This window comes from Rhineura floridana, chromosome 3 (genome assembly GCF_030035675.1).
Source record: "Rhineura floridana isolate rRhiFlo1 chromosome 3, rRhiFlo1.hap2, whole genome shotgun sequence".
NCBI classification, from domain to species: Eukaryota; Metazoa; Chordata; class Lepidosauria; order Squamata; family Rhineuridae; genus Rhineura; species Rhineura floridana.
This window is the reverse complement of record NC_084482.1, coordinates 49,291,789-49,318,060: the sequence shown is the minus strand read 5'-3', so window position 1 is coordinate 49,318,060 and position 26,272 is coordinate 49,291,789. Positions and strand designations below refer to the sequence as shown.

Here is a 26,272-nt window from a genome sequence, read left to right as displayed (position 1 = left end):
GAAAGATCTACACTGACACTGGTTTATGACAACATTGCAATATAGTCCAATGCTATTGCCCTATATTACAGGCTCGTGGGGATCTGAGGTTGAATTTGAAGACAATTCTGGGATGCAGTGTGGTAGCCCGTCGTTAACATCTCCAAATTGCATACTGCAGTAGGTTTCATACCATCTCCGCGTTGTGAACTCATGTCAAATTGAGGCTCAAGTTAAGAGATAGTGACTTACAACAACTCTAATAAATGGTTTATGAACTGCCACCTACCTATTCGATCTTTATTGGCAAACTACAGTGTCACAAATCTCCACCGCAATATTAAACATACCCTGTTAAAATACAGACAATCGCATAATTAGCTAGACATATTTCAAGTGAACTCATTTCGTTAACAGAAGCTGTGAATCGATGCGTCTAAATCAACTGAAGTACTCTCACATTCAGACTGAAAACTGCGGCAAAAGATACCCCCACAAAAAATACCTCGGGGTGCAATTTAAATTGTCTGCCAACTCAACGCTCAACGGAAGGCAGACATGGTTACCCACGTAATGTTAGAAAGCCAGTGTGTGGGAAGTGTTACCCAACTGTATCTGTGGTGTAATGCCGGTGCCGTAGGTCGATCTTATACGTGTTTTATTCTAATGAACATGCATTTACAGTAGAATCCTGTACTTGTCTACTCAGAAGTAAATCCCATTGAGCTGGGGGGTCCGGGCTTACTCCCAGAAAAGTGGGTATACCACTGAAGTCGTGCGGCCCAACCTTATCTTGAATCATGCATTCTTAAAATAAACATTCACAAGACTGGGCTGTTCGATTACGAGATTATTTATTACTACGACGTATGCCTCTGCCGGAAGTGAAACATTTGGCCTCCACACATTCGTAAGTCAAGGGAGTCGAGTTTTGTAAAAGCGCATGCGTCCGTCTCTCACTGTGCAGTCACCTTATGCGCATGCGTGCTAGAGGGACAGCCTCTGTGTTGGCAGCCAATGCGCCTACAGGACGAAAGTGTCTTGGAGGAAGGGGGAGGGGCGTGGCCTCACTGTGCTGTCACTGCGCTTGCGCAAGAGGCGCGCACACCGGAAGCGGCGGCTTGCGGAGGAGGAGCTGCAGCAGGCGGAGAAAGAGGAGGAGGAGAGGAGAAGAAGGAGGAGGTGGTGGGGAGATATAGTTTTGGGGATATAGTAGTAGTGAGGCCTCCTGTCCTCACTGCTTTTGGTACGTCTCAGCCCCGCCATGAGTTGCCGGGGGGCGCTGCCAAGCGAGCGGGGAGCACGACAGAGGTGAAAGAGGGCGCGGGCGCGAGAGGAAAGGGGAAAGGAATATACGGTGGCCGGAGGGGGAAAACTTCGAAGGGACGGAGGGGGCAGAGTGGTGCTCTTGAAGTCGGGGAGGATTGGCTGGCTGGCTGGCTTCATCGACGGAGATGAAGGCTGTGAGAGCTGCCACCTGGGGAGAGGGCCGGTAGGAGGCTGTCCTTTGGGGAATTGACGAGCGGCGTCTACGGAAAGGGCTGTCTGCTTAAAATGCTTATTGTTGTTATATTTGCTGTTCGTGAATCGCAACGTTACTGTGCCTGCCCCTTCTTACAAAGTTTCCCAGCGACGGTAGGGCCAGGTGAAGGGGAGTCTTCTATCTTAACGCCATTTTAACGAGGCTTTTGACATCGCAGGTTAAATATACACCCGTTTCCATTTTCTCCCTTGTTTCTTCCCTTCTCGCCTCCTCCCCGCTTTCGAAATTTAGGTTACCAGCCGTGCAGTTCTATGCACCTTTCCTTAGAAGTATGTCCCACTGTGTTCAGTGCGGTTTACTATGTTTAGGACTGCAGCATAAATGTTGTGCGACAGAATGTTTAACATTTGAATCCCATTCTTCCTTCGATTAGCTTAGGATGGTATGTGTGGTTTTTCCCCCTTCCCTTTTTTATATCTATAAAAACCCTATAATATGAGTTAAGACAGAAATAGTGACTGGCCCAAAGTCATCAAGTGAGCCTAATGGCTGAGTGGGGAATTGAACCTGGGTCTGCTTGGGTTTAATCATGCACGCAGACCACTATCTTAGTAATCCTATGTCAACCTTGTAAGATTGGTTTTGTATTATTTCTGTATTGCAAATGTGGGCCGAGTCTAAAAGGATAGCCACCTAGCAAGACCATGGCTGAGGAGAGATTTGAACTGGGAGCATGATTTACAGTCGCATAGTGCAATCCTAATTTTGTTTATCCCCTGCACTACACTCACTTTGTGAACAAGGGCTAGTTATGGTTTGTATACTGCAATTGTACACCATACCCAGTTGTCAATAAAGGTCTGTTATAGAGTGTTCTTTTGCTTCCTCTTCCTTATTCAAAACTTAGAAGTCCATTTCCACCTGCCATGTATTTTTTGTGCCACTCTGTCAATACTTGTGGTGGTCTGAAAAAATAAGTATCTTGAAGGCCATTTTAGGTCTTTTTTCATTACTGATACATATTTGGAAAATCCAGTGTAATAAAAAGGAAAACTACTTGAGACTATCAAGCATATTAATGTTGTGATGGTGTCAATAACAAGAGCAACTTTATAAATTAATAGACTTTTCCTAATTCAGTAATGCACTCCATCACATGGGATAATGTTATAAGAGCATAGAGGAATAATATATGGTTTTATTAAAGTATGCTAGGTACATCAACTACGCTAACATGGTTTTAGTAAAGTATGCTAGGTACTGCAACTAAGCTAATTCTGTCCTGTTCTTCCATTCTTGCTTCAGGAAGAGGAGACGAAATGGCATAGAGGAGGATAGCCACATACCACAAACAAAACGCAGTAGCCGAAATGCCATTTTCCAGGACTCTTGGGATACAGAGGTAAGATGTGCTCAAATTCATGGTTGAGCTGGTATTGTTTTGGGAATTTGTGTCTAATCAATATATCGGGGCGGGGGGGCTGTGCAGTTAAGTGTGTGCACAGATGAAGGATAATGAGATTATATTAATAATTGGGTTGTATTCAATGTAGCAATAAGGAGATTGTTTTATCAGCACAAGCATTTCTGCTTGCCTGGTTGGAATGATCTCCCCACTCTTCCTGCCTTACGCTATTCTGGGCATTCTCTTAGCCCTCCAGAGCAGATTTGGGGAGGGTGTGAGAGGAAGAGGAGGGAATTCCTGTTACACTAGTAGGATCCTTGCTGGCTTCCACTAGTGCAACAAGCTAGTCGAATATGTTTAATAGTCTGTTTAATATTTAATAGTCTGTTTAATATTAAACCGCCTTGGCTTAAAGCTTTTTTTTTAAAGGAAAAATTACCAGTTTTGATTTGATTGCTGTAGGGAAGATCTTGCTTCTGCTTTTGAAGCTGATGCATAGATCCTGATTGTTTAAATAAGGCATGTGAGTTATATATTCACTCATTTGTTTAGGATACTTATATCCTGCTTTAGAGTCCTAAGAAGCTCTCACAGCAACTTACAAAAGAATCTCATACAATCACATTCAAGTCTAGTACCAGGAACAAACATCATGGTATCTATATGGTGCTAGGATTATTCAGACAGCGTTTCTGCCTTTGTTTGTGGTTTTCTCTGGTGTCATCCTTTGACCATTGTCAACTAGACAGTTGAGCCCATTGAGGACCTCTGAAGCAAGAATAGAGCAGCTTGAACACTCTCAGCCCATGGGTGTTCCTCTTGCTGGTAGTTACATATATGCATGAACTAGGACTTCATGTGTTAAATATAATTGACACAATTCAGAAATCTTACTTTCTCAATGCAGCTAGTACTGCAAAGCTCCTACTTTCCAAACACTGCCCATTTTTATACTGCACCAATAGCCTGTAGTGTTCATTCACCGTTATGTACAAGCTGTTTGAATTCAACTGTAAAATCTTCCCCCTGGTATATATTTAGGGCTTCTCTTCAGAAATCAATACATTAAATGTATACATTAAATGTTATAGTGACTCAGAGTTAAGTCTGCTAGAACTTAGTCTCTGATCCCAGGCCTGTAGAGTCCAAACTGAACAGGGCTTTTGAGTGTTAATATTCAGATGTATGTAATTCTTCATGCTGCTTTTGTAGAGTCCAAACTGAACAGGGCTTTTGAGTGTTAATATTCAGATGTATGTAATTCTTCATGCTGCTTTTGTCCTGGCACTTGAAATGTGTGGGTCGTGTCTGGTAGAGTTGGTCATGGAGCTATTTGGTAGTCCTTAGCTTATGCTGCCCTGGGCTCCTACCAGGAGAAGGAGTGGCATATCTATCAGTCATCTATCAAATGTAGAAACATTGATCTGCTTTTAGGTACAGGTGCATAATTACATTGTATTGTATTATGTAGAACTGCATAATGCTATAGGTGAACTTAAAAGCTGTCTAGTGATTACCTTTGTACAGTTCTTCGTTCAAAGGTGCTTTAAAAACCACTGAGACTGGCAATTAGTTGTCTGGTATGTTGTCTTGTAAAAATGACAATTGATTTATTGTGGAATGAGCTGTAGTAGGCCCAAATTTGCTACTTCAGGTGCATGAAGTAGATTAAGAAGATAGGTGTGTGCGTAGATTGGCAATGGGAACCTCTGGTCCATGAGTCTAATTAGACTTGCCACGCCTCTCCATTTAATTTATTCAAGACTGTTTTGGCTAAGCCACAGCCTAATACCCTATGCCTGACATCATACGTGATGTTAAGTGTGGGGCAGGTAAAAAAGTGGCTGAGTTGAAAGGGTTTTTGCAGGCACCACAGTTCATAGACCTTTGCAAGTGCCATTGATTGGCTAGTCTTGTGGTGCAGAGTGCTCATTATCAGTGGTTTGTGTGCTGTGTTTCATACTACTTTGTGGAATGGGTTAATGCAGAAATTCAAACAGATGGGCAAAATTTCAAACTACTACTATAGGTTGGTTGTTCTTTTTGTCTTAAAAACTGTTTTGAGAATAGTGTAACTTCTTTGAGCAAAATGTACAAACTTCGTAAAATTTAAACAGCGTTGCCATGTTTATAAACTAGCTTTTGGACAGGTAATAAGAGTAATATTTGGGGTCTTTGATAATGCAGCCTATGGTGGCATTTTTTAGTGCATTGGGAAATCATAGCAATGGAATATAACTGTTTTTAGGTTCTTATGGCTGTTAGCACTGCTGAACGTGCAATTTGTTAGTTACAGGATTCATTAAGAACAGGATCAGTTATTCACCCAGCAGAGGAGATAACTGTCTAGAAAAAATACCTACTTGAGATGTGTACATGATGAATTAAAACTAAGACTTGCGTTGTCGATGTTTTGTCCCATAGTCCTCCAGCAGTGAGAGTGGAAGTACCAGTAGTTGCAGCAGCAGCAGCAGCATAAGTAGCCCTGACAGAGCTAGTGGGCCAGAAACCAGCCTACACCAGATGATGCCAGGATCAAGTCCTGTGACACCGCCTCAGTCTTTCCATGAGCAGTCTGCACTATGCCAAGGTCCTTACTTCCACATCAACCAGATCCTGAAGGAAGCACACTTCCACAGCTTACAGAGCAGGGGCCGTCCTCCAACATGATGAGCCTAGCAGTTCCCTGCCTTCTGTGAAGGGGGACAGCACTGTGTGATGGCATATTTCAACTTAAAAGTTTGTTAAAATTGCACAAAATGCCTGTTGCCTTTTCAGTTCTGTATTTGGAATAACAGGTTAACAGGCAATTGTTTACTTGTGGTTTGCTGCACTATTGCAATGCAAAAGGGGCTTTGGAGCAATTTTTATAGGATTCTGTTTGGGGAGAGTGGATATCTTTGACATGTCATCATGGATCTGAGAGTCCACTTCTGTATTATAGGAGTGCATTATAAGTCCAGTCTGACTTCTTAATCTGTTCGTTAGTAACCGATACTTTATGTAAAATCCTTTCAAACATTTATGTTCAGTTTTATAAGTCTTTTTTAATTTCAATAAATAGTGAATATGTTTTTATGGTAAATTAATATTTCCAAAGGTTGAACATTCATGTGTATTAAGGGTATTTGAAAATACTGCTAATAAGATTCCTAAATGTATAACTGTTGAGTGGAAGATGGCTTTATAAGAAAAGTGTGTGAACTACTTTTCTTATTGTACTTAAAATCAAGCAGAACCCATTGCTTTGCTTATGTATGGCATAGGGTCGGTTGGCTTTAGGTATCTTAATACATAACAGCTATTTAAAATAATGTTTCCTGTTAATAAGCTTACGTTGCCTAAGCCATGGATGCTGTATCTTCGGCAATAAGTTCCAGAACTTCAATTCAATTCCCTTAAGCTTAAGTTGAACTAGATGCTTCTACAACGTCAGAAGTACAATCATTCACATTTTATTGGATCATTTGGTCATGCTAGAGAGCCAGCCAAGTTTAAATAAAGATGGTGCTGCTGCTGTGTCCTCTTCCTCTGCTGCAAGCTGCCTGAACAGGGAACCAGGCCGGAGCATCTCTTCTGCTTTTATAAGGGCAGCAGCTGGAATCTGTTAATTTTAACACAAAAAAAAGACAATGTCACTTACTTGCTTCTCTTTTTTAAAAGTTGGACTCCACTCAGAGCAGACTTGTTAGTAGCTACATAAAACCAGACAGAGGGGCTTAAAGTGAGATGCATCCCTCTTCGCTGCATAGCACAGAGAATTGTAGAAGAAACAAATCACCCTTGCCTTGAAGCTCTTTGGTTGGTTCAGAGGATTTCTCTTTTCCTGAGTGGGCTTTGGAGACACTAGACATCCAGCCCCAAAGCTCTGCATGAATAAACTACTATACCACATATGGCAACAAACAATAACTTGATGAACAGACGTAGGAAGTCCATTTTCTTACCTAAAACGTAATTTTTTGAAACCTTTCCCTTATTTTGAAAGACTTGCTCTATTAGCATAAAGAAATAATGTAAATGTACTGCCTTCAAGTCGATTCTGATTTTTGGCGACCCTATGAATAGGGTTTTCATGAGGCTGAGAGGCAGTGACTGGCTCAAGGTCACCCAGTGAGCTTCATGGCTATGTAGGGATTCGAACCCTGGTCTCCCAGGTCATAGTCCAACTCCTTAACCACTACACCACACTAGCAGCTTCTTAATGGCAAGCAGAAAAGGATGCAGATTTGCTTATGTAACATGAGGTTCATAATATGTATATATATATATATATGTAGCTTGTGCAGGGTATGTGCAACCTTCACCCAGCCATAGCAACAAAAGATGCTTTCACTCTATTTAGATTAAGTTCTCAGTGCTTATTAATGTTTGAATATGGGTGGGAATTTCATTTTTCAACAACAGATAAAATCAGACTTGTAAAAAAATACATAGAGGGTGAAGCAGCACTTTAGTGGAAGTTGTGGTACCAGGAGCAAGAACACCAGAAAAACGTCCACCTTGCCCTTCAAGACCTTGCAGAGCATAGTGGTTCCGTGGCAATGCAGAACGAAAAGTATAATCCACTCCACTGTAGCTTCTGGTAAGCATTCAGGTTCTCAAGTTATCAAGTTGGTAGTTTGACAGAAGGTATCATGTTCTATGGACTTGAACAAATATTTGTATCAGAACAACCATTTTCTACATAAGCAAGCCTAAGCACAGAAGCCTACGAAAAAGAGGGAAGCCACTCGGTTCACACAAGTTTTAATACCCCAGTAAGGCTTCTTCAGGGGTCAGCATCATACTAGAAAGAAGGGTACAAGACAGTTAGACAGGCATTCCTTTAACATACTACTGTTAAAGATAAGCTGAAAATAACTATAGATCTGTCACTGGACAGGTCTACTAGTATATCCTAATGTTGCTATTAACTCCTACTATAGCTCAATGTGAGATTTGTCAAGCCATTTGATATCTGAGTAATTCATCTTCACCCTATAAAACAACTTGCCTTTCAAACCTGGGAAAATGTATGCTGCTACTGAGGTGTCCAAAAGAAACTTTTAACAAATTCTCCCACTTACTCTTGCCCTTGGTTCTCCAAGGAAAAAAGGATTGTTAACATTAGTTGCTCTGATAGACATCTGGCGAGAGAAGGAGAAAATACAGGCTGGAATAAAGGGACCAACCTGAGCCTTATGTTCAGTGTTTCTCAGAGCTGATTTAGCCTTGTGGGAGCTTGACATACTTAGTGGCAGCAGTCCAAATCTGAAAGAGGAAACAGTGATAAGGTATTCCCCACTCCTGGAATCTTTGTTTCAAGTACTTTCTATTGCCTATAGCTTGAGTCACATACCTGATCTGACTAGATGCTAGAGGTAGAATGTTATGTAATTCTTGAGAAGTTAAATTACTGCTTCGGCTGGTGTACTGGTTTTCTGCCCCAGTTAATAAGCCAAACAGAACCTAGAGTGGAGAAAAAGGTAATTGTCTAGTTGTAATGGCAGAAGATTCAACTGCCAAGTGTTCAGTCAACCACAAACAGGATTCTATTTGATTAAGTGTACTTCCTGTGTTGCTTTTTAAACAAAAGGGATGCTCTATAATTGTCACCTGTCCGTATGTTTTTAACACCAGAGCTTCCCTCTTTCTCAGATTTCAGCTTAACTTTTATAGTATTTCATTTGGGCTGAAGTGTTCACAAACTGATCCATGACCTTAAAAAAAAAAGCCCATACAGTGAACAGGGTGCATAATTGAGAACTATCGGACTGCATGATTAAGTGTGATCCAATATGTGAATATGCCCTTATAACACTATCCAATGGTATACATACACAAGCCTTTTTCCTTTTCTTAATTTTTATATTTGCACTGGTTACATTAATCGTTAAGGGATAAAGTACACTACATAGCTTACATACTTTGATGTTTACTCAGTAAACCATCCTATTAAGTACTGTATCCTGTGATATAAAACTGGTTTAGCAGATCAACAATAGTCAAACATACTTGCAACATTTATGTTCTATTACGGAATGTTTCGCCTGAACTTACAGAGGTTCGTTGCACCAAGCGATTAAGATTGCTGTTTAAGTGCGGAGTAAACACATCCAAGTCAAAGGGATCTATATAGCTCTCCAGAAAGTCAGTCTCTTTCTCAACCCTGAAATAAGAAGAGCCTTGCTTGTAATGGTGAAACACAGAGGGGGGAAAGGTGCTGTTAGACAGGGAAATGCTTTTGACAGTCAACAGGAAAGAGTCCAAAACAGACAAATGAAAACACAAAAAGCAGGAATTCAATCAGTTTCCAACTATTGTTGATTTAACCAGCTATTTAACTGTCTCTCAATGCAGTGAGAAAGGAATGTAGAATATTTAAAGCTACATTCTAGTCTCCAATAACAGTTGACCTGATGCCTTCCAGATGCATTCTGTAACAAGCTGCATTGATGTAACCTTTCCCTGAAGCTTTTGTGACTTCCCATGTTTCTAGGAACATTAGTGTATGTGCAGACAAATTAGCATTATTTCTGACGTATATAAGGGTTTGTGTGAAGTGGTTCCTCATTAAAACATTGTTTATGCGCAGTAAACATACTACAGAGGGGGGGGTTGCTACTCATGATTACTGTCGTGAGGTGAGCCTTTTTCTGATTGACTAATAATCAAGAATGGGATATAGATGATTTTTCATCCAGGTTCACCTGCTTACAGCCCTGCCCTAAGCCATAGATTGATCTGCACCCAAGAAGTCTGTCCTATCCACCTCAGCATAATTTATTATAAACCTGTAACTGCACTGACTTTTCTAATAAACAGCTGCTATTAGGGTTGCCATAAAAATGTTGGATTACCCAGAGACAGCTCTGCACAGGGCAGAGAAAATATTTAAGATTTTTATGCAAGCTAGCGCTTGGGATTTCTCTAGCCCTGTTTGTAGCCTTACATACATACCACATGATCAGATGAGATCTCAGAATATGCTGACGAGCACACAAGGTACAGCAACATTTTGAGGTTTGCAAGGAGAGCAAGAAGTAATCTTAACAGTTGAAACACTCAACCCTTTACAACACACTGTACCTGGAGTCTTGCTTGCTTCTGCTGCTTTTCATATCTTCATTCTTAGTTGTCAGGACTATATTCAGGTACCGAAGATCATACAAGAGTTGCAAAGCCCTGTTCTGAGTGATTGGTAACTTCCCTTCTTTCTACAAATAGGGCAAGAAAAATGTCTTATTAGGTTTATTCTTAAGCAAATGTCTGGACTGCCAGGCTCTCTCACTCATTTTTAAAAGAAAAGCTTAATCATCACTTTAGTCATCAAGTGCTCCTGTACCAACAGCATTAAAAAGTACCCTGATATACTAGCCCATGAATGTGTTTAGTAGGCCCTTCTGAATCTCAATTTTTAAAAACCTCATAGTGGGGACTGCTAGATCATATCCATGCATCCCTCAAAGAATCACAGCACTTACATACAGAAGATAGAACAGGGCCAGTTGTGGAACCTCTCGTAATACAACCCCATTCATTAAGTGAACTTGATCTAGGACAGGGGTTCCCAATCAATGGTCCATGAGCTTCATTCAGGTGGTCCACAGCATGTCCACATGAAGTATTCATATTTATTTCTAAGTTTATTTTTATTGCTTTTATTTCTCATATGGTATTTTATTGCATTACAATTTGAATTCCATGAAATACAAATTGCAATAAACAAAATACAAAAATGAAAAATAAAAATACAATTAAAAATCATATAGTGCCTAGCATAGCACAAAATAATTGCTACAACAGGCAGAAAAATAAGGAGACTGCCAAGTTCCTCTGCTGTTTTCAAGTGGTTCAAGGGGACAAAAGTTTTGGAACCACTGCTCTAGGAGGTACCTGTTAATTGCTCTTGTGGGAATCTGCAAAGTGATGCCACACACTGTGTCTGAATGATACAAACGTAGGTTTCCCCACATAATCATCACCCCATTAAGAATTCAATGAGAAAGACCCACATGATCAGCCGTGCTCATGTGGCTTCATCATTCAGATGCTTCCCCCAGCCATGTGAGATCATTTTACAGAAAAAAGTTTCCAACCTATGTTAACTGAACTGCTCCATGATTGGCCCTTTCTCATCTTTTGTAGGAGGAGTGAAAACAAGATTAATGTCATAATCTTACACACACGTGCTTGTAAGCAACCCCATTTCAAAGCAGATTTACTCATGGGCAAAGATCAGGCCTCAAGCATACTTTTTCAGTACCGACCTTGGAAATCAACTGCTACTATAAAAATCTGGAAAGGCAAACAGTGTGTTGTATCCAACTTGACTCATTTTCATAGTAGGCCCATTGAAATTCATGGACATGTGCAATTTAGGTCTATTATTTTATTTTATTATTAATCAAATTTATTTGTTAACTGCTAAACAAAAAAAGGTCTCCAAGTGACTTTCACAAATGTCAGTGGTAAACTCCAAGTAGAACTCAGTCAGATACAATCCAGTATAATCCCAAAGTCCCAAAATATATACCCCTCTGTTTTCCAACTGGTCTGACAGCATGTAATGTGATGCTCTTCAGATGATGCTGGAGTACTATCTGCCTTGCTGGCTGGGGCTGATGGGAGCTGGAATGCAACAACCTCTGGAGGCACCATGTAGGCTACTCCTGCTTTAGAATTTGTAAAGTAGGCGCCAAGCAGCAATTTTGCTCTCAACTATTTCACATTTTTCATTTCCTGTGTTTTCAAACACACTTTTGGAGCAGAATAGTCAAACGTAATACAGTCAATCAATGTGCAATGACTCCAACTACGCACCTTTTCTTGTTTCTCTTCTGACAGTTTTTCATAGCTAGCGAGTATTTCAGTCATACAACTCTTCAGTAGTTCTTGCAAGGTGACCTTGGGAAGGGTATGACCTCCAACTCGATTGACTTCTTGGCATAAGCTGAAAAGGAGGGACTGGACACACCAGGATGGCTGTGAAGAATACCATGGTGCAAATGTTATGCTTTCTTGAAAAGGCTTTTTACTTTGCCCGCTCCATATTTTTGATAGTGATGCTGTTCATCAACTACACAAAGTGGTACAACACAAGGGTGGCAACCTGAGGCACTTCAGATGTTGTTGGACTCCAGCTCCCATCAGCCCCTACCAGCATGGTAAACGGTTGGCGATGGTGGAAATTCTAGCCCAACATTTGGAAGGCCAAAGGTTAGTCACCCCTGATATAAATTATTTCCCCCAGCTAAAGCCTACATACAAATCTTCTCAATTTTGACATCAAAATCTATACATTTCTAAGATCTAACAGCACAAGTTAGTACTAGTTGTGTCGTCTTAGTATTAATAAATATAACTTCAAAACATATTTTGACACAAACAGGGGGAAAGAGACAGGCCTTTTATGCTTCCAGTTGACTTGAAGCTAGAGGCAGGCACTGGGTCCTATCAATTGTCAGTCCTGTTCACTGGAGGTATGATCAAGAAAAAAACACACAAATGGCTTTCAGGCCACACCATGCACTTTCATGACATTTTGTAATCTTCTCAAATAAGGCGCTGGGGAAAATTGGGCTCGAGTCTCAGCTCTGTTGCTGGGCTATTGGACAATTTTGGATATTTCCCCTTTCTCATATGTAAACTGACAACATCATATAGACTGATCATAACACTGAGCTCTTTAGTGTTGTGCATTTACAGCCTTCCACCCCACCTGGACAGGTAGCCGTATCTTGGACTTTACGCTGCTTCCAGTCTCAGTCTCTTCCTCAATTTCAATCTCCTCCCAGTTGGTGGCTGTTGCTAAAATGGATCCAGCTTGATCCTTTAACAATGACTGTGTGAAACTCTGAACCAGAACCTAAGGTGAAATATTAAAAAAAATCAGGAGAATATCAGAACCAATTTCTTTATGCTTCAGATTTGAGGCACGTAAATCAGTGTATAGAAGCAACACAAACACAGTGCCTTTTTTCAAATTTAAAATTCTGAAAATTGCCATTTGCCATTTAAACATCATCTGTGTCCCACCAATTTCAATTCCTTCATTTTAAATCCTTTCTTTCATTTTATTAATATTTCTACCAAAAGGTCATTCTTCAATGAAGGAATTTGTTTGGCCTTAGCATTTTGGGAGGCAGATACAGATACAGAGGAAAGGAAGAATTAGGAACAATTAGTTCTGACTTTAGAACCCTGGTTCACTATCCCAGCTAAATACAGTACTCTGTCAGAGCCCTGGGAGAAGGCATATCAAATAGCCACAGTTTCCCAGAGTTTTCCCTTTCCCGACCTTTTTCAAAGGCCAGGGTTCCCTCATCACATTTTCTAGCACATTCAGGACCTTTCTGCACTCAAGGGAATACTTCCCAGACATGTTTCTGTCTTCTCACAATCTGTTACAGATTTCAAGCACATACTTACAGGATCCCCACAAACAAAATAAACTTTTGTGCTTATAAGAAGATGGGAGGTAACAGTGTTAGATGCAGCAAAACCAACACAAAGCATGATAGGAAGGGGATATCCAACCAGGTCCAAGAAAGATACTCACTTTAACAACAGCTGTGCTCCAAATCTGATAGGCAGACAGACTCTCTTGCAGCAGCCGTTCTTTTAATTCCTGCCATTTAGCCATTATAGGGTTCACCTCTTGAATTTTCCCTTTTCCGATCTTTTTCAAAGGCCAGGGCTCCCTTATCACATTTTCTGGGCAACCTGATTTACCCAGAATGCACTGCTTCAAATGTGGACACAACTCCCCCTGTGACCGGCACAGCCGTGCCATGAAGAGAATGGTGTTGATTTTGGGGTTGTGCAAAGCATCTGTGCATCCCTGGAGCATACCCTGAGCATGGTGGAGCTCTTCCCTAATGCAGCCCAGCACATAATCCACACAGCGGATGCAGTGGCTGCGCAAAAGCTCCTCCACTGTGCCTGCATCAGCAAATCTATCAAAAGCAGAGTTCCTAGACTGCATGTGTAGAGTATCTTTAGACAGAGAGGAGTCCGAGGGCAAGTAGGACAGAAGATCATCCAACTTGGCCTTCAGCTTGGAATCCAGAGCGCTGCAGAAACTCTGAACTCTGGGGCTGTGAGCCTGAGCCTTCATGGACAACCCACTCTTTGTGAACTGACTACGGTTTGCCACGCTGATCCAGGCAGCATCAGGTGGCAAGTCATTAGGATTCTCCAACCATAAGAAAGAGGCCATGCTATGTTCGAACAGTATATGTTTATTGTGGCCAGAGGTATCAAACTTAGCTTCAAGCTCCTGTACAGCCAGAACAAGGAGCTCCCTGGAGGTGCTGGAAATGTCATCAAATCCTTCCTTTGTCAGAGTCTGGAAAAGAAAAATTCATTACACAGAGACAAAAGGTGATGCATCATTCACTGTAGTACCAACCAGAAACATGGAGATGATTTGAAGACATAGCAGGAAATAACTGGGTGTACAAAACCTATAACTTTCAGGTTGTGAGGAATGTCCTTGAGATCTGCCCCTTTGTTATCCTCAAAAGTTATTTCCATAATTCCACTCAAAATGGATGTCAAAGGAACCGACAGTAGGCCAAGTTGGAAAGCTAGTTAGCATAGAAAGCTTTTTGCTGCCAAATGTGCAGCGAAGAGTGTTCCCATCTTTAGAAATTAAATAAGGAGGTGTGTCCAAGTATAAAGGGCAAGTCTACACTATGGGAATAATTGATCCAAAGTGTGTTAGGGAGTTAGGACACAACAGGTAATCAAAGAAACAGGAACTGGTTTTGCTTTGGATACCCTCAGTATTTTGCTATTAATGATAAGAATCTGGTGATTCTTCTGAATAAAGTTCCTTTTATACAGCGAGTTCATAAAGAGAATCAAAGTGGAAATCTCCTAATACATCACCAACAACTTTGATCTAATCCTATTCAGGAGGAGCTATTGTCCAAAACCAGAAAGCTCCACTTCAATGGCAAATAACAGATTTTGGCTGAATCTGTTAAATTTTTAGCTACCTAGCTCTGACAATACCTTACCTGTAATCTGTCCAAGAAAAGCTGCTGTAACAAATCTTCCCAGAAAGAGATGGGCTTGTCAAGGAGCCGGTGACATACCTTCTCCCAATTCTGACTCATGGACTCACTGGTGAGCAGCTCCCATACAGCATCACGGATTGCAGCCAAACCTTTAAGGCTCTTCACATACACCAACAAGTTTGTGATCCCAGATCTGATGTCATCATTGCACCTGAAATAAATGCTGGGAGGTGAGTAGGTACTTGCATGACTTCCTTTGGGGCTATTTCTTTCTGCATAATAGTTGTGGAGCTACTTCTTCCTGCGTAGTACTTAAAACCCACACTGAAAAGTACTTATGGACTTGTATGAATTGTAGCCTTTACTGTGCTGGTTATGACAAGGGTCAAACATACACAACAATAAGCCAATGTGATGAGAAAAGGGTACAGATAAACTCACTCTCTCCCTGAACAAAACAGGATGGGTAGATGGAAGAGTAAGAATCCTGCAAGAGCAGATGACATTCTGAAAGAGCAGCTGATAATTGGTATCTTTCACCAGTGTTTATCACAGCAGTGTTTTCAGGAAGGAAGTTCAAGAAGGATGTTGAGCCTCCACTTTTGCAGTGATTAGAGCATGAAGAGGGCAGAATTTTAAATCAATAGTGACAAAGAGAAAAATCAGAGAGTTCAAAACTCCATCTTGCAGCTAGAGAAAACACAATGTTTGGACCTGTAAGTGGCCTGTGTGGTGTGTGGGGTGGAGCTGCAGAGCCAACCTCACAGCACCAGCTTTGCTGCAGCTACTCAGAACAAAGCTGGAGCAGGGCAGGGCGATGGTGAGTTTAGGGCTGCACAGATGCACTCTCAAGAGTGCTGGACTGGCTTCGCTGGCACACCCATGCAGCCTCATCCCAGCCACATAAGGCACAGTGATGTCAGTGTCAAGACGGCAGCTCCACCACACGGGCTGCTACCAATTAGGGCTGCCAGTTGGGTCAGTATCACACTTAAGTGACAACCCCAAGATAATTGGAAGCAGCAGTATCTAAGATAAGACCAACAGAGGGATAGATTCCATGACAGAGAATATCCATACACACTTCTGAAAGTTGCATCTCATTCATAATTCATTCGGTCTGCAGAATCCAGATGATCAGTACAAAGCACAATGATTTTACACAACCAGAGTATTACACAAGTCTACAAGAGACCACACAAAGTGCATTTCAATTGGATCACAATGGCAAATACTTCCAGTGAGGCACGTTCCTTACAGACTCACATATTGATCCATTTCTGAAGAGTGTCTTTAAGGTAATCCTGGCTAATGGGATGCGCCAGAATTCTGAGTGTTGGCTGGAATTCTGTGACAGAAGGTGGCAAGTATTTGAATGAGCTGCTCAACTTGGTTTCTTCCTTCAGAACTGTGATACCTTTACCTAGGAGTGTAGAGAGGTTCAGTTACTGAGGATTAAACCAGGCTCCGACCAGACAATAAATGCTAATTTGCAGAGTTGCTGCTGGCTTTGCTGTTCACCTGTTGGATGCTGGCTCGTGATGGTATCCAGGGTTGAGAAGAGCAAACCACATGGAAGACATGGGTCTGAGGGCATTCCCTCTGGCAGGGTATAGAAGAGGACATGAGCTTGATACAGGGTTGTGGCTAGGTGCTCCACCAAGGAGCAGACCTGCGCTTTAATGCCAGCATCTGTTTTTTTAAATAAATAGACAGTGAATAATAGCATCCATACCTATGTTCCTATTAGGCAACTAAGAACATCAATCTCAAAAGGCAGAAGTATTATTGTATTCATGGACAAAACTCTTTCCTGCATTGTACCTGCTGCCCTAGCTAGCAAAGAAAATGAGATAACTTGATAATTAACATATTTCCATATCCTCAAAATTCAACTGGAGAGGGAGAAACAGTTATTTAAATGTTATCTAATCAACAGAAATGGGAATGCTAGATTATACAACCCATAATGAAGAAAGTATGCTGGGGAAAAATAGTTATTACTTGTAGCCATGCTAATAATAAGCAGCTTACTTTAGAATTGAAAACATACTTTAATATGGCTGTGAAATAATCTCAAAACTATGGCAGTTTAAACTGAGTATTATTAGTGACTTCCCAAAGACATGGCAGATATACTCATTTAGCCATCACTATTTCAGTGGGGGAACACTGGCACTTCTGATACCAATAAATTACCACTGAAATTTATTCTGTGTGGAGGAAAGTCTGCAAAATAGGATTAGCTTAGTTTCTGGCTGATCAAAGCAAAAGCTTTGAACCAGGAGAAGACGTGGCCAGAGCTTGTACACTGATTTAGGAGAAAATTGCAGTTGTACTGACCATGATGGGGCTGATCCAGAAGCTGTTGAATTGCAGATTTCCTGGCCAGCAGGAAGTCTGCAAGAGCCTGGCGGGGAGAACTGCCCTCAAGAAGCATGGCTGAACATAACGCCTCTGCTATTGCTTGGTCCAAAACAGTCTGGCATTTCAGTAGCGACTTGCTCTCCTGTAGGATTGTTGACCTAATTGATAGACATATGAGGCACAGTCAAGAGATGTACAACACTCAACAGAGAACTCTGAAGTTAAAAGCAAGAGTCGGGGGGGGGAATTGGCAGCTTTGTTAGCTATTTTACTTTGCTTGATTCATTTGAGTAAACTTTGGGTAAATAATAATCCAGATCTATACTAATAAATTAAAAAGTGATATTAAAGCTAACATGATGCAGATCTAAATACCCTATATTAGCCTGGCTGGGAACAACTCCAGTTTGCTCCCCTCTTCCCAGAATTGCCTTCAACAGCAACCATTCCACCTGGCATATTAGAACAAGGCAAGGCGGCCCCATCCTTCACCTCAGCTAGTGCAGCTGCTATTTGGCTTCCCTCTTCCCAGAACTGTCTCCTGCAGTGGCCAGACTACCTGGTAATTATGTAACAGGAGGAAAGAATCCCACGAAATCCATTGGAGGTTACTTTAAGGCAAATGGGTATAGAATTGCAGCAGGTATATGCTTATTTTCCTTTTCTTTCTTTTTTAAAATAATTTTAGACTGTAAACCATCATTATAAAGTATCCAAAGTTGTTGCTCTGGCAAGAAAGTGGCATATGTGTAGCAAGCATATCGTATATAAATACATAAAGCCAATGCCAATAAGGATCAGAGGCAGGCCTAAATAGAATCTACTGCCCCAAAGTTCCCTATTTTACTCCTACTTCCAAAATTATTAGATAACGGACATTACTAAACTATGAACACCAATCTAGGTGGACTACCAAATCTAACACAGTTTGCTAAGCACAGGCTAATCATCACTCCACTGAGGGAGCACCTTACAAACAACAGAATGACCTGAACCAAGTGTCTAGGCTGGATGTTCACAACTACATGCTAGTCCAAGGTTAGTTCCTTCTCTCTCTGAAGGTCATTTACATGATTGTGTGAATAAAGTCAGCAATCAATCTTTACAGGAAATGTTGAAATCCAACATCAAGGAAAGTGTTAATATATGGCTCTGATACAACCGAAAAGACATTTGCCCAGATTCTATAGGAAGAAATGTGTGTGCAGTCAGCTAACATACACATATCCTGAAGCTGAAAACAATAATCCAGAGCTGGGGCTGTGCAACACAGAGGACCAGACAGTCTCTGTGACAGAGTCAATAATCTATTCTGTTTAGTAAGATGGGAACTCTCGCAAAAAGTGACTGGGGCTGCAATTGCACAGTTCCAGCTTCTGAATTGGAAATGCACATGCACCCATTTACTTGCATACTTTCTTCTGTTGCAGCATCAAGACAATAACATTTGGCAGCCCTCAGGAGTCTATCCAATTACCATCACATTTCCTTCAGTTTTTCATAATGAAAGCAAGTGAAAGAACCAAACACATCAGAGCTTCAAGTTATTTTAGTGCCAGTTCAGGAAACCGTTTGAATGTTGCTTGTTTAATTTTGTTGAACTCTTTGCTTCCTTGTGTGCAAATTATCAAAGAACCTGGTTCAACAGCCAGGTTACAAAGCTTAAGTTTCATCTCTCACACACATCACCACTGGGTTTTCAAGTTTTAAGAGCTACACTATTTATTGCTTTTCAGAAATTCTTCACAACGATGAGTAGTAGAAATTAGATAGCAAAAATTCTCAGGATTTTATGGAAACTGGCAGATTTCCAGTTAGATACTTTGTTCTGTGCTTAGTGATGCAACTGCAGTCCCATAGTTATGAAAGATGCTGGTAGGTAGCCAAAACTATGGGACTGCAGTTGTATCACTAAGCACATGATGCCATTTGCAAAATCTGAGTTCTTCGGACATGAAGGCCTACTTGTCAAAACAAGTTTTCATATTTTTTATTTATTTTAACATTTTTATCTTACTTTCCCACTCCTAACAGAAGTGCTCAAAGCAGCCAGCAAAATCCATCAACAATTAAATGGCAATAATAAAATAACATAACAAAAATAACAGATAGCATCGGGGTGGGGGGGAGAAGAGACTTGGAAAGTCTGCCAATAAATAATACTTGACAACTTAAACACTAGTAGAATTAAAATCTTGCTGAAAAGTAAAAGTCTTCATTTGCCAGCCGAATGCCAGTAATGAAAATAAGTTATTGGGACAGGGAGTTCCACATATGGAGCAACACCACAGAAAAGGTCCTCTCATGTTGCCATCAGCTGTACTTCAGTCGACATTTGTACAAATAACAGGGCTGAATCAGCTGATCTTAAGACGTAGGCAGATTCAGATAGGAGGAGACGATCCCTCAGGTGCATGGTCCCAAGACATTTGCAGTTTTAAAGGTAATAACCAGTACCTTGAATTGAACCTGGAGACAAAACTGGTAGGTAGCCAGTGCAGTTGATACAAACAGAAGGATCACATGCTTCATCACTGGTCAAAATTTTCACTGCAGCATTCTGCACCAACTGACATTACCAAGTTGCTCTCAAGAACAGCCCCACATAAAGTGTGTTACAGTAATGCAATTGTGCTGAAACTAATGCATCACAGTAATAAGATGAGCAAGGCTAGAAAAAACATTATTAGACTGCTTACCGGAAATGGCTAGCTGCTGCTACTTGTCGTGCAAGGATAGGGAAGCGTGCTAGAATTGGGCTGTAGCAGGTACCAGAAGAATCCAACTGTAGGAGGCACTGGAGGTGGCAGCACAGCAGGTACAGCTGTGTGGCATACAAGTACTGAGAGGATTCCATAGCACTCCAGATTTTCTCAGGAATCTGTAATAGCAGTTGGATCTGTGCTGCCAAGCAGTAGAACTTCTCCTGTGACTGGCGTACTGTCTAGGTAGGGAGAAATATGTCTACCCTGTAAATAAATTACTGGCCATGAAAACACTACCTGCACATGGTTTGAAAGCATTTTGGAGGAAGAACTGTTGCCAGTATATATCCAGAGTTACAGTTTGTAGTTATATAAAACCATGCAGTTAACCATCTTTATTAACTCTCAGGGAAGAGGGGGAAACTCACAGAGGCTATGCTAGTAAACAACAAGGATGGATAGCCAATTATAATAATGTCAGGGAGACAAAGGTATAAGCTGCACACACAAGTTCACTGAACACAGATTAACACTCTTTTCTTTTTTCAACTCTTCTTTTGGGACACTTACATGGGACTCCCAAGGGGTCTTCTATCAAAACACTGTCCAGGCCAATCCATATTTTAGCTTTATCAATATAACAGCATCATATTACTCCCAATCCTTTAACACACTTCTTCTGCTTTTTGGGTATATTCTAACAGGTAGGAAGTTTCCAATCAACAACATTACGGAACAAAGAAGCAGGTGGCAACTATTGTGGATTAATTCATTAAGATTTTGGGCTTGTCTGTGAAGCTCAAAACGTTACTGGATAAGAAACAGAATACTTTTTGGCAGAACTTGGAGAACTAAAGAGTGGTGGGGACACATATGCATCCTTAGTCTCTCCCCCCCACACTCCCATTTTCTACTGAACCAGTTTCCAAACCTAGCCTATTCAGAAGTACCCGTGAGCATCCACCACCAGGGGCTCCTGCATCTCAGACAAAACTTTAAAAAGTAGAAGGTAGTTATGTTGGCCCTTCAAAATAATGCCAACACTCATATTAACTGTATTCCCAGGTTCTTGGTATCCCCTCACCCCTTCATCCACCTTTGTTCTCAACCTGTCATTAGGGTTCCTTTTTTTTCGGAGAGAAAGGAAGCAGTGCTCCTGCGCCTTTAACAGCTGCAAGGTAGAGGCAGGTATAAATTCAACAGATGAAGCACTTTCCACCATGGAGATGCAAAGGGACGAGAGAGTTTGCTTTAAAGGCGCACGACAGGAGGGGAGAAACGAAACCCAAGCAGATAGCTAGCTAGCAAGAAAGCAGCCCCCCGCCAGTCCCCACCTCGTTCGCTCGCCGTCCCATGGTGTGTTGGCCGTTAGATGAGGCTGCGCTGCTGCCGCCGACTCCGCCACCGGCCCGTCCTCGCGCCCGGCGCTGTTGCAGCCCCCGCACGGCCTCCAGCAGGTGGTCAGCGCTAAGGCGCATCTCGGCTATGGTGTCGGCCGCTTCGATGAGGTCTCGGTAGCGCTCCCCGACCATCTGCCGGAGCTCCTCTCGCTTCCCCTCGATGTCAGCGCGCAGCTGCCGCTCCACGGCCCTCAGCTCCACCGCCGTGTGAGCCTCGAAAAGCGCCTCGGCGGCTCTGGGGCCGCCCCGCTTCAGGGCGTCCAGCGCCGCCGCCTCAGCCCCCGCCGCCATCGCTATTGCCTTTCGCACATACAACCCCTCTCCGTCACCCGGAACCGGCCGTCTTGCCCTCACCTCCACCCACCCATTGACGTGTCACAGTCACCATCTTTGAGAGGGGCAGGATTCTTCTCGGTTAGGAGGGGATGGTGAGCTTTTCCCCTGGCGCCATATTTGTGTAGGGCAGGGAGTCTTGCTGTGTCTTTCCATCTACCCTTTGAGGGCAGCTGAACGTCTTCTTGTCTCAATAAAATATATCATTGTGATATAATAATAGTAGTACTAGTCATGACAACAATAATATAATTCGCAATAACAGGGCCCTGCCCCTAAGGTGTTTTGCATATTATAGCTATAGAGCAGGGGTTCTTATTTCTTAATCTGGTCCATGGATGGGCTTCAGGGGGATCCGTGAACAGGGCTCAAAAAAAAAAGCTGCTTTTATTTATTTATGGGGGTCCATAGCTTTCATCAGGTTCTCAAAGGAGTCCATGACCCAAAAAAGATTATCACTGCTATAGTGGGGCTGTAGCTCAATGCTCTGCCAACTGAGAAGAGCCCAGCAGGTTCATTTGCTGGCATCCGCGGATAATCTTTTCCTACTGTCTTTCCTGCCTTCTGTTCAGTCCACCTGACACCTCCATCTCTGTTGCATACATTCACTCCCCTGTAAAAAATGTTAGCATTAATGTACTGTGAATGTTCTCAACTCCCAGCATTTATTATCCAGGTTCTCCTCACCAGTCACTGTCTACTAATCTCTAGGTAGAATAACCTGAACAAGAGTAGCTTCAAATGGTTTAATATTTATTAAATACATTTACAGTTATTACAGTATTTAATTGTGCTGCCCTGGGCTCCTACTGGGAAGAAGGGTGGGATATAAATCAAATAAAAATTATTAAATATTCAATATTTGATATAAACACATAATTGATATTTAATAATATTTATTAGTGTATGAGTTTTTAGTTGGAATGTGTTGTAGTTATTTTAATATTGTCTGAGTATACTATGTGTATGTTTACTGTATTGTATTATTGATTGTGTGTATGTGTGTGAATTCTTTGTGTGTTTTGCTGTAAATGTGTATCATTTGGTATGAATGTGATCAGGTGTGTGTGTATTGGTGTTTTTATCTTTTTTAATATGTGCCTGGGAGAGTGTATTATACATCAACCGGGGAGACCTTCGGGGCCCCTAATTAGCGTAGTGACGGGTAATGGGAGGTATGGTGTTGTGAGGAGAACATGCCAGGTAAGGGGAACCCGTCCCAGACAAGTAGTGTCTGTGACCCGTTCCGGTTCTCCTCACATCCCCAGGACTGCTGGGTGTCCTATCAGTCAGCCTTCGGATCTCCATATGCTGTTGTTAAACGCCAGGTCAGTACAGCATAAGATCTCCCTTGTTCATGATTTAATTGTGGAGGAGGCGGCTGACCTGGCGTGCATAACCGAGACCTGGGTGGGTGATATGGGAGGAGTTGCTCTTACCCAGCTTTGCCCACCTGGGTATGCGGTTCAGCATCATGGTAGAGCCGAAGGTCGGGGAGGCGGGGTTGCCGTGGTCTATAGGAGTTCTTTCTCACTCACCGAGCACCCTGTACAGGTGACGACTGGTTTGGAGTGTCTCCACCTTGTGCTGGGCCAGAGAGACAGGCTGGGAATTTTGTTGGTGTACCGCCCGCCCTGCTGCTCAACAAATTCCCTAACTGAGCTGACAGAGGTAGTCTCGGAGGTACTGTTGCAGTCCCCTAGACTGTTGGTACTGGGGGACTTCAACGTCCATGCCGAGACTGCTTTATCTGGGGCGGCTCAGGACTTCATGGCGTCCATGACAACCATGGGGCTGTCTCAGTTTGTTACTGGCCCAACGTATGTGTCGGGACATACCCTTGATTTGATCTTCGCCACTGGACAGGGAGATGGTGATCTGGAGGTTGGGGGTTTTTCATCTACCCCATTGTCATGGACAGATCACCGCTTGCTGAGGTTTAGGCTTACCGCGACCCTTTCCCTCTGCAAGGGTGGGGGACCTATTAAATTGGTCCGCCCCCGGAGACTAATGGATCCTGAGGGTTTCCAAAGGGCTCTAGGGGATTTTCCGACTGAGAAGACTGGCGCTCCTGTTGAAGCCCTGGTTGAACTGTGGAATACGGAGATGACCCGGGCGGTTGACACGATCGCTCCCATGCGCCCCCTCCTATGTAGAGCTCATACAGCTCCATGGTATACCTCGGAGCTGAGAGCGATGAAGCAAGAGAGGAGGAGGCTTGAGTGCAGATGGAGGCGAACTCCTGACGAATGCAATTATGCCTTGGTAAGTGCCTGCTTTAAGCGATATATAGCAGTAGTGAGGGCAGCAAAAAAGAGATATTTTGCTGCCAGTATTAAGGCATCACTCTCCCGCCCAGCGGAGCTTTTTAAAACTGTACGAGGGCTTTTACATCTTGGCCCTCGGGATACTATAGATTCATCTGTAGCCCGCTGTGAAGAGTTCGCTGGACACTTCCAAGATAAGATCGCTTGCATTCGTCGGAACTTAGACTCCAATATTATAGCAGTTGGATTCAATGAAGCATCCAGATCACGGACTTGTTCTCATTTATTGGATGAGTTTCAGTTGGTGCAGCTTGAGGATGTTGACAAGATCCTTGGACTGGTGCAGGCGACCACGTCTGTGCTGGATCCTTGCCCCTCCTGGCTGGTGAAAGCTGGCAGGACCGGAACTGCCGGCTGGGCCAAGGAGGTAATCATTGCCTCTTTGCGAGAGGGAGTGGTCCCTGACTGCCTAAAAGCGGCGGTAGTGAGACCGCTCCTGAAGAAACCCTCCTTGGACCCAGATAACTTGAACAACTATAGACCTGTGGCGAATGTTCCGTTCCTGGGCAAGGTTCTGGAACGGGTGGTGGCCGGCCAGCTCCAGGGGCTCTTGGATGACACTGATTATCTCGATCCGTTTCAATCCGGTTTTAGGCCTGGGTTTGGTACCGAAACAGCCTTGGTCGCCCTGTATGATGACCTTTGTAGGGAGAGGGACAGGGGGAGTGTGACCCTGTTGATTCTCCTCGATCTCTCAGCTGCTTTTGATACCATCGACCATGGTATCCTTCTGGGAAGGCTCACGGAGTTGGGAGTTGGGGGTAGTGCTTGGCACTGGCTCCGCTCCTACTTGGTGGGTCGTCAACAGAAGATAGTGCTTGGGGAACACTGCTCGACACCCTGGACTCTCCATTGTGGAGTCCCACAGGGATCGGTACTGTCCCCCATGCTTTTTAACATCTATATGAAGCCGCTGGGTGCGGTCATCAGGAGTTTTGGAATGTGTTGTCACCAGTACGCTGATGACACGCAACTTTATTTCTCCTTTTCATCTTCCTCAGGTGAGGCTGTTAACGTACTAAACCGTTGCCTGGCCGCGATAATGGATTGGATGGGAGCTAACAGACTGAAGCTTAATCCAGAGAAGACCGAGACACTGTTAGTGAGTGCCTTCTCTGCCCAGATGGTGGATGTTCACCCTGTTCTGGATGGGGTTACACTCCCCTTGAAAGAACAGGTTCGTAGCTTGGGAGTTCTTTTCGACTCTTCCCTGTCTCTTGAGGCTCAGGTAGCCTCAGTGGCACGGAATGCTTTTTACCATCTTCGATTGGTAGCCCAGCTACGTCCCTATCTGGACAGTGACGACCTCGCCTCAGTCGTTCATGCTCTGGTAACTTCTAGATTGGACTACTGCAATGCGCTGTTCGTTGGGCTGCCCTTGAAGACAGTTCGGAAACTACAGTTAGTCCAGAATGCAGCGGCCAGATTGTTGACGCGGACCAGAAGGTCCGCTCATATAACACCTGTTCTGGCCTGTCTGCACTGGCTTCCTATTTGTTTCCGGGCTAAATTCAAAGTGCTGGTTTTGACCTATAAAGCCTTACACGGCATGGGACCGCAGTACCTGGTGGAGCGCCTCTCCCAATATGAAACTACCCGTACACTGCGCTCAACATCTAAGGCCCTCCTCCGAGTACCATCCCATCGAGAAGCTCGGAGGGTGGTGACTAGAAATAGGGCCTTTTCGGTTGTGGCTCCCGAACTGTGGAATGGAGTCTCCGATGAGGTGCGCCTGGCGCCGATGCTGCAATCTTTTCGGCGCCAGGTGAAAACCTTTTTATATTCCCGGGCATTTTAATGTGTACTATTAATATTTATTGTTGTATTTTGCTGCTATTTTGATTATTTTTGTTTGATTCTATTGTATTATTGTATTTATATATTCTCTGATTGTTTTATTATGTACACCGCCCAGAGAGCCCTTGGGCTTAGGGCGGTATATAAATTAAATAAAATAAATAAATATTAAAATGGTTGTGATATTAAGTACTAACTAAGTATCAAATAACAATATTTAATTAGTATTTAATAAATATTTTAATATTTATTAAAAGTAATAATGCCCTGCCTTCCTCTTTTTTTAAAAAAAAATCTCTCAAGGTGGCTTATAGCAAATTAAAAAGCAGCAACACCTCTGATTAAAAAATGACAAGTTAATAGAAGTACAGCAAATTTTCTCTTTAATCATACTCCAAGGGATCAGCAAAATATGCATAGTTTTACAGCCCTCATTCTACACACAAATACAGGTATGCTTCCAGGACT

General features: G+C 42.6%; 2 protein-coding genes across 3 annotated transcripts; one reads left to right on the top strand and one right to left on the bottom strand.

Annotated features, from left to right (window-relative positions):
• Window positions 1-1,031: 1,031 nt before the first annotated feature.
• On the top strand, window positions 1,032-5,941 carry VCF1 (VCP nuclear cofactor family member 1). Its single transcript, XM_061615683.1, has 3 exons — window positions 1,032-1,290; window positions 2,768-2,864; window positions 5,292-5,941. The coding sequence occupies exons 1-3, from the start codon at window positions 1,244-1,246 to the stop codon at window positions 5,535-5,537; spliced, it is 390 nt and encodes a 129-aa protein (XP_061471667.1). The 5' UTR covers window positions 1,032-1,243; the 3' UTR covers window positions 5,538-5,941.
• Window positions 5,942-6,306: 365 nt separating this feature from the next.
• COG1 (component of oligomeric golgi complex 1) lies at window positions 6,307-21,751 on the bottom strand. 2 transcript variants are annotated; one of them, XM_061615682.1, is made up of 15 exons: window positions 21,282-21,751; window positions 19,942-20,186; window positions 17,219-17,400; window positions 16,397-16,567; window positions 16,142-16,298; window positions 14,876-15,086; window positions 13,411-14,199; window positions 12,571-12,717; window positions 11,673-11,834; window positions 9,939-10,066; window positions 8,910-9,018; window positions 8,209-8,318; window positions 8,042-8,120; window positions 7,624-7,656; window positions 6,307-6,471 (listed from the first exon to the last, which is right to left on the bottom strand). In XM_061615682.1, exons 1-14 carry the CDS (start codon window positions 21,636-21,638, stop codon window positions 7,639-7,641), a joined length of 2,865 nt encoding a protein of 954 aa, XP_061471666.1. In that variant the 5' UTR covers window positions 21,639-21,751; the 3' UTR covers window positions 6,307-6,471; window positions 7,624-7,638. The 2 variants fall into 2 exon arrangements, with proteins under 2 accessions (XP_061471666.1, XP_061471665.1); XM_061615681.1 differs by lacking the exon at window positions 7,624-7,656.
• Window positions 21,752-26,272: the final 4,521 nt, after the last annotated feature.